This window comes from Trichoplax adhaerens, genomic scaffold, assembly GCF_000150275.1.
Source record: "Trichoplax adhaerens TRIADscaffold_10 genomic scaffold, whole genome shotgun sequence".
NCBI lineage: Eukaryota > Metazoa > Placozoa > Uniplacotomia > Trichoplacea > Trichoplacidae > Trichoplax > Trichoplax adhaerens.
The window spans coordinates 1,823,845-1,833,370 of NW_002060952.1; the positions used below are offsets into that span (position 1 = coordinate 1,823,845).

The 9,526-nt window shown below is 32.0% G+C and overlaps 1 protein-coding gene across 1 annotated transcript; it reads left to right on the forward strand.

Moving 5' to 3' along the window:
• Positions 1-4,464: 4,464 nt before the first annotated feature.
• TRIADDRAFT_7315 (uncharacterized protein) lies at positions 4,465-4,911 on the forward strand (the record flags this gene model as incomplete). Its single annotated transcript, XM_002115278.1, has 1 exon — positions 4,465-4,911. A coding segment is annotated over one exon (447 nt), but the record flags the coding sequence as incomplete, so codon positions are not given.
• Positions 4,912-9,526: the final 4,615 nt, after the last annotated feature.

The window sequence follows — 9,526 nt, forward strand, 5'->3', positions numbered from 1 at the left end:
ATGTCTTGATAAATCAAACTTTGTCAAGATTCCTTTGTTAATTAGTATAACAATTATCTTTTCCGATGGGCGACATAACCGGTCATGGCCATTATGCAATAAAATTATTAGTTATCGTTAAATTTATTTTTCTGTCTGTTTGTATCGCTTACCAATTAATCTCTTGAATATACTAGTATGAAGCAAGAAATTGGTCGTGCAATTCGTTTACATGCTTTTTCATGCTTTGGAAGGTACTTTTATGTATTTTAAGCAATTTCTACATTTGTCCCTATTTTGAAATCGCTCCTGTAAAATTTAGAAATACTACAGTGCCGTTGATAAAAGACTTAGCTTGATCATGGACCAAGCAAGAAAAATGTCGAATATTGTTAATTCACACTAGCTAAAAATAAAAAAGACATGATATCTGCTAAAACTATTTTCAATTGAGCCAACTTTTACTTCAATTACTGTATTTTGTAAATAAATCTCGAGTATAGTATCTAACATTGACATATCCCTCTATGTACTTAATCCTGACTCTCTATGATGTATTGTGTTGGGAGAAATTTGTATTATCTCTGTGTAATCTATTACTCAGTCCACGAATAAAAACCGACCTACTGTAAAATCTGATCATCTATATGATCTTCTGGTATCTCTAATACTGCATCTATGAATTGATGTTGTTCATTTCCCTGACACTGATTATAAATGTTTCGATTTTTAAAGTAATCCTATGAAGTAATACAGTAATTACTTTTATTAAGGCCATTAAGCTGATTTCTTACTGTCATTTACTCATTTTATTTTCATTCCTTGTAAACTCGATTCTATAACAGTCGAGTTAAAATATTGCAACCATCCACCTTAGTGAGACAAGCGATGAATGTTATCCATTAAACTGCAGCATTATAGTACGTTTCATTATGATCAATCATGGTTTTAACAAACTGGTGTATCTCTTAGTGGCATCTTGACTTTTGCATCTCAGTATTATATACTCTACCCATGCATAAGCGTGCAGTAAAGGTATCTAAGCTGCCGCTTTCATTTTACAGTATAGTTGCCTATTTTTCACTCTAGCTACATATCCAATTTCTTGTTTTCCTCTACGTTAGCCAAAAGTATAAGGAGCAACTATAGGCTTGAATATCGAACTATTTATCAGGTAGTGGTCTTTCAAGTAACGATATATCCAACTACTGTATAGCCAACAACTATCATAGCAAGAACTCATCGTAAGTAGGAAACTGGTCGAGTAGAGTTAATCAGTTTCATAACATACGTAGTACTATACAGTGTACAGTATCATTAGCTGATAGCTTTGGTTCATGAAGCCAAAATTTTAACTATCTACTAATAATTTATTATTGTCGGATAGTTAGATAGTTAATGGACTGTCTAGTTATTCGATAGTTGTCAGCACAGAGTAGTATGATCCTTCAATTGAGTGTTTGGAGTACCGTAGTTACAGTAGATGATAATGATGCACTTTGAAAATTTTGAAGCCTAATACTAGATTAGTTTCTATGAAATATGATTCAATTTACTTACTGTTAAAATTAAGCATGTTAAATGTATTTATTTTCAAGATTTTAATGCGTCAAAAATTGGGAAATTTCCTTAGTATAATATAGCAAAGCTGGTATACGCTACTATTAAAACGTATAGAATCGTAATACGAAAGAAAAGCGAATGTTATGGCGTTAGCCTTTTTTGCAAAGGAGACAAGCCTGTCGATTAGTACTATAGTAGGCATCTTTAGCTCTCATACGTTACTTTACATTCAGTATTTTAAAACACTATACGGCTGTTAAAAAATTCTACATGTATTGTAAAATGAAAATGTATGTAATGGGAAGTTGCACGAGGAGAACTGTTTTAATTGCGCTGCAAATGTATCGTAAGACATAGAGACGACTGTAATTATAATTTTTGCCTTGATACATAACTACTATAAAAAGGGAAGAAACGGGACAGGAAATAGCTGCCATAACAAAAGAGTTGAAAGACTGACGATCATTTATCCAGTCATTCTGCTGTCATAGAAATCGAAGTTGGTCTAAGGCCATAATATCTTTCAACTACAAACCTAACGTAGTAGCCATGAGGCTATTACAACCATACTTCATAAAATCTTCCTAGCAGCTAAATGTGCCTGTAGACTTTCCGAGTCTATGCCAGACACAATGACCACCATTTTGGATGAATGAATAACCTCTTATTGTGATGATACATGCAGCCACTTTATTAATTAGCAAAACTACGACTATTTCTAGATTAGACTTGTCAACTGACCACGACATCGCATAAGGTCTGTAGTAAATAGTATGTCGGTAATGACAAATGATTACATTAGTTTCTATTTACAGTTCACGTTTTACCGGCATTCCGAAGTGGGAAATAAGTGATGATAGCTATGACCGTTTCACCGCCGATGATTTTACCATCAGGGAGATCTATGGATATGTAGTGCAGCACTCAAAAACAGATCATGTTTTGTAGATTAAATCATCGGTTTCATCAATAGATATCTACTACCACTGGATAGGTTATTTCTTAGATATAGTATCGTACTATATTCTAAATTGGACTCCTAGAACTTCCTTTCAATTTAACCATCAAGAAGTACTTTGCCTAGATAAGCATACAGATTGCCTGCCGATATTTGTATAGAGGAATAATCTGCTCTATTCTAGCAATGATTTGTAGCCAGGGGTTAACAGTCATACTTTATGTATACGTATTATCTCTAGATGTACTAAATATTAACGCCATGGTCTACCTCTTTCAACGGGTAAAATTGGCATAGATACATTTCTATAAAATTCAGCTGTTTTCTATGTCTATATCCTACACGGGAATCTTAACAGTAGTAGGCCAGTAATGTGGTTCATAACGAAATAATAAGCAGGAAAACAATCGAAGTACAGTCATTACGGATACTAGAAGAGTACGGATTCAAATGCTGTATTCCACTCTACCATATATACAGTATTCCCCTAAGTACTAAGCAAGAATTAAAATCATCGGATGCAACGAGACATACTCAATTTCTATATTTTAAACTAGTTTTCAAAGATTTATAATATCGTCTTTTAAAAATTTTATATAAAATTATGAAGCCGTAATCAATAGATTTGAAACGTATACTCCAATATTCCGCCTGTTGTTAAAGGTATATGAGCGTATAAATGAACTATAATTTGTTCTTTAAATGATTTGCCCACCCTAGTGTTGAGATGACATTAATCCAGTACTGTAGTAGCGCTTATTGTTACAGCCCATACGCTAATAATATGTCGTCAGAAACCAATTTTGAGTAAACGTTCTACTCTTAAATGTTAACTATTATTTGCGTTAACATAAGACTAATATAATGTAATTTAGCTACGATTTGCCTATTGAAAGATTTGCCCACCCTTGTCTTGCAATGACGTTAATACAGTATTGTACTAGCGTTTATTATAATATTAATTTATCCAGCCCATATAACATGTCGTCAGAAACCAATTTCGGTCAGGCATCCAGCTTTGAAATCTTAACTATTATTTGATTAGGATACTGTCTATTGTTTACAAATTGCTAATTACTATCGATCTATGATTGTGCCTTTACTGCTATTGTTCTCTACTAACTTTAGCATGAACCTTATCAAGAAAGGATATAACCTTTCACAGTTTTGCAGCTAGGGTAAAGTGCTAGCTACTGCAATGATGTTTTAAACGGTCGTTAAGAGCTATTATTAACGTTACACCTTTCTACAATTTATATTTATAGTATACCAGTAACGAACAATAAATTGATAATTTATCCATAGCTAGATCGACCTTTGTATGCTAATTTCAACGCCTTCGTTCTCACTTTGTTCGTGTTATCTCTAATTGTTTTAATAACAAAAAGCAGTTTTAGATTGTTTCATGTACAAGCTTGAAGATAGCAAGCATAGATTTACGAAACAATAATTAAAACGTCTTGAATAAGATAGCATTTAGGGATAATAGGCGTACAAATTGAATCATGTAGACTAAGAGGCTGAATTAACAATCACGGCAACAAGACAATTATAGAATTGTAGTTCTAAAGAATCGCATAAATTCTGTGTACCAATAACTAATCAATCACCATGACAATTAACGACTTAAAACTATGAGAATGCAAATTAAGTTTGATGAGTAACCATCAACATTCCGGCGCTAATACAACAAAAGATTACATCCTATTATATATATTATGTTTCGTAATTGAATATATTCCTCGGCCCTTGCCGATTGTCAGTCATAAATTAATCGTCAATTTTTTCGTCACTTTGTTAAAACAGACATATGTTGCATCTGAGCGAGAAACATTTAATTAACGAAGAAGTTATATTCCATTCCAAGTGATCTTAGAAAAGTGCAATTTCTTTTCAATTAAATCACACATTTTTATTGGCCGTGGTCTTAAGTAGCAGCACATATTCGAAAATTACCATTCTAAATTATTACAGTTACCAGGATGTCCCTAAGAATAGGTTATAGCATTTTTCTTGGCGTTTTTTATATAGTCCTTATGATTATTGCTATTCCCGGCAATACTTTAATACTATGGATGACTTTCAGCAATAAACAATTACGTACGCCGACCAATTTACTCGTTAGTAATTTAGCAATTGGCGGTTTAGTTATTGCTATTTTTGCTATACCTTTTCGAATATGGTCGTCTTTTAATTTTAGTAGCTATCCGTTTTCATTGGCAACTTGTCGTTTTGAAAAAATGATTCCGTTATCAAGTATAATGGCCATTACATGCACTCTGTGTATCATTTGCGTGGATCGTTTTATTGCTGTGGTTTATCCCGTTAAGCATCATCTAAAAATGACTGCACTGAAAGCCTATATACTCATACCTACGATTTGGATTGTCTCAATAGCCTCATTTATACCATATGCAACCTTTAATATTTTATATAACTATTTTGGCACAATCTTTTGCATCCCATATTGGCCTGATAATAGGGCAGTAGACATAGTTCTTAGTCGAAACGCAACTACTGGCGAACCTACCTCATATTTGGAATTTTCAAGGGTAATGTACTGGATATTTATTGTCGTCTTTCTTTTTTATATACCAGCTATTATGATGACGCTTTTATATTCTATCACCGTTTTGAAAGTTAGAAGCACTATACAACCTAGTTATGGAAGCTTCAAAATGGTCAGTTCAGATAGTAATAAAGCCAAAGTCAAACAACGAAAGCGAGTTATTAATATTATGATTGCTTGCTGCTCACTCTTTGTCTTTACAGGCTTACCTTATTATACTCTGAACATGTTGCTGGATTTACGAGTTATTACTTTACAGTCAGATGTTCGATTTGTTGTTTTCCGAACTTTAGCAGCGTTCCTTTTTACCAGTATTGCTTATAACGCAATTATTTACGGTTATTTCAATACAACTTATCGAAAATATACTCCTTTATGGCTAAAACATATAGGAAGCGTTTTGACGTTTAAAAGATCAACAACGATTACAAATTTATCTACAACGACGCAGCAGGAACAAATTCATTCATAGTATATTATAAGGAGAATAATTACCTTATTAAAGCGTTCTGCTGTGAAAGTTTAGAGCTAAGCACATCATTAACAACATGGCTTAGTCACAGAAAGTTTTCAAACTATCGTTCTAGTGATATCTCCGACAAGCCTATTTAAAGGAATAGTCAATGACGTCTGCAAATTATGACGATGATCTACAAGGTTGGCAATCTGTCATTGGTCATAATTGTAGTAAATCTGAATATTTGTGAAGTAAAAAGCTAGATTATCACTAGTAATTAATTAATAACCGCAATATTTTCATTATAAAGATTAACAGAAACTTTTTTAAATCTTTAACTACTACCTTCTGTGCAAGTAAACAAATTAAGAAGTACTATTTTTTGTTAGGAGTTATATAATTAAATGTTTATCAGTTCGTGTGTTAAATTTGACTACACAAGAAGGATAAATGTAAATCAGTTTAAGACAGTTTTTTACTCTAGCTACAAAATAACATATAAACGTATCAATATTACTAGTTTTTTGTAACGAAATATAAATAGTTGTTAGAAATATTTTTTTAACTAGGCAATCCGGCACAAGTACGTTTACTTTGCCTCATTTAATAGCTACTCAGCACAGTAATCTAGTGTTGTAAAAAATACACAGTGTAAACATAATTTATCTTTGCAATTTCATAGAATAAACTGTCCATTGAAACAGTCATTTATAAGCCGAATTCTAGGCCACTAACTTATATAGTGTACGTATATGTCTGCTTTAGGCATGGCTTTTATCTTTAACATCATACGATGTTATCATCTAACTACTTAAACGATAATAAAGACAAAAAACTAAACCATAAATAATCTACTCATTGCTTGATTAGCTGGCTCTCAAATCAGAAAACCTCTCTTTAAAGCGTAGAAAATTAGTTAAAAATGCATTTGGTCAGTGCTCAATCAAAAATAAGCCTGATTACTAGCTTAATGTTCTTACTGAATCATATTTAATTACGCATTTCATTTACTGGTTACTACTGCGTTTAGGTAGTTACTTGCAGTAATAATGATGCTAATAAGACAGTTGTTCATTTTAAATTTCCCTTTCATATATGGGAAAGGGCATGATCTGCGCAGATACAACATATAAGCCTGTTTTAGGCAATGGCGATTGTGCAATTTATATTAGTACAGTGCAAATAACATTTTGATGTACATAATGTGTTACTATCGTCTCGAATTAAGAGAGAATTTTAGCTTACTGTTTTGCAAATTTGCTATATTCAACTGCAAATTATATCGAGCGGTCATTCCAGGAACATTCGTACTCAGAACAGGTCAATAGTTTAAGAAATAGATCCAATCTGCTATAGATCTTCATTAGTATATTACTTGAATTGATACTATCCACCTCCTATATCAAATAAAGGTTCAAGATAACTACATTAATACATAATTAATTTAATAATTATATGTTAGACCATAATTGAGTAATCTATTGAAAATATTGTATATATGCAGTAGCTCGAAAGATAAGTACACTCTTAAATGATTTCATCAACCAATCACATAACATACTAAAGCAAAATATGTATGAATTAAACCTGCCAAAATTAGTAGAAAAACTAGTTTCGAAACTAAAATATGCCCTCGATCTAGTTTCCGATACTTTGGAATATGAGAAACCAGCACTTGCTGTAACGTATTTGCTAGGACCACATATAGAGAAGAATCTATAAAAATTTACGAGGAAAATTCAGATACAACTAGCTTATATATATTGCTGATATACATAGTTAACAAAGCGTAAATAATTACTTTATTATAACATATAATGGTTTACGGCAGGAAGTAATTCCATTGTTGGATCCTTTATAATATCTGCAGTCAAAAGAGTAACTTGATACCATATAAAGTGAAATCCTATTCTCTTACTCCCTTCAGATACAGTAATATTCTGTAGGCGATATTCTTTTACAAGTTCAGATGAGCTTGCTCTTTATACCATATATGTAAGTCCCGTTTAAAATATACTCTAGCATGTTTACAAAGAATCTACAGTGTCAATGTGTGGGATATTCTTTGACATAGCTCTTTTAGGATTTAAATATTTCTACCATTGACTGTATTGAGTCAAATAATAGAAAATTACAATCTCTATATAGGTATACTATACGGTACCTATTAGAATTCAGCATGCACATAATCTTTTAACTAAAGAGCATATTTCTACAATTTGCTCTAAATAGCAATAATAGACAAGATAATGACATTCACTACGAGATACCGTCTTACTACTAAGTAAATTGCTATCTAAAATGTTTAAAATAAAGATTCTACGTCTATATCAAAGTACAGTAGATACAATGGCAAGATTCATATTTCAAAGAAGTTAAACATATTTAATCTCTTTAAGGGAAACATACTTGGAAAGTAGGTACGCAATAGGGAATCGTCAAAGTAATAAAATAAAAACTATAATTTCTTATTAACTTCTTTTTATTACATAAGTTCTTCTGAGAGCAACCATGGATCATCTAGCTACAATAACGCGATCTAGATTATTACAGTAACATTCACAATCTATATTAAATTAATGCAGAACGATTTTTCCTCTATACAATCATATCTTGTCAGTTAAGTCTCATGATTAGATCTAATCTACCATCGTGCCATCAATTCATAATTCAATCTTCTAAGTAATATATCACAATGCAAATTTTACAATTCTTACATGTTCAGCGCTATCTATTTATGTCTTACAATTTCAATATAAATATCTCAATGGAATTGCTAGTACATTACAGTACAGTACAGTACTGTACACAGTACACGATATAAAGTTACTGAACCTCTGACAGGTCTACACGGTACGGTATAAAGTTACTGAACCTCTGTTAAATGAGCACATTATCGTAAACCGTCAGTAAAGCGACGGGAGTTTGCACTAGTAAATCTTAATCTTAGCAAAATCTGGGACTACACCACAAGATGCTGCAAATTTCAATCATAAGAATTGTGTATTGAACAGCGTACTTGATAATAATTTCTTATGTTGCAAGTTTAACAATCGCTAATGTCATAATGCCTGTAGATTGCAATTTGACTGTAACTTTTAAAAATATTCCGTCCTTCGACAGCTGTTCATAGTACTATACAAGATGATATCCAGGTTGAGTTGGTTACGGATCAATGGTAGCATGCTCGTAGCTAGGAGTGCTGAGTGTTAGCTTGAATACAAAGACTGCTACCGATGATTTGTTAAAATTATAACACATTGCACCTTGAACTTGCAAAGACTGTAAACTTCTGAATATATCTTAACCAAGGTTGTCTTATCCTAAATAATTAATAATCTTTGACTTTATTAATCTATTTGTGCTATCCACACTATCAATAGATACTGCAGATTGGTATTCCTTTTAGTGAAAATTACTTCCAAATACGAGAATGTAAATCATTGCGTTATATAAAGCCTAAATTAACATTTCATATAAATTGCTATAATAGAGGATGAAATATTTTAAACTGATTGGAAACGCCTACGATCATTGGTGCTGAGATTAATCATACGATATATAATTTAATCAACTTACTTAACTAGCTCGAGCATCAGTTATTCAATTAATTATGCTTTACTTAGCTAAGCTATAGAAGAGTATGAGTTCTTTCTGAATAAAACAAATTTTAATAAATAGATCGTATAGTAATTAGAAATTCAACTTGATTCATGATGATAATAGGAAATAATTATGCAATGTGTACTAAAAAGTCAATGATATAAAGAATATAGATTAGTAGTAATCAGTCTATTTATTAGTTACGATGTTTACTTCTTCAGTGAGAACGTTCTCAGAATTGGAGATTAATAAACAGCTAGAGGAAAAATAAATCGTTTTAATTAATCAATATTTTCCGAAGTGGCCCTTGTACTTTACAGGATAAATTTCGGTGGTATTTTCGTGGACTTTGTATGAAAATACAAAAACAGCAAACATGCCTCTCGTATCGTCCATG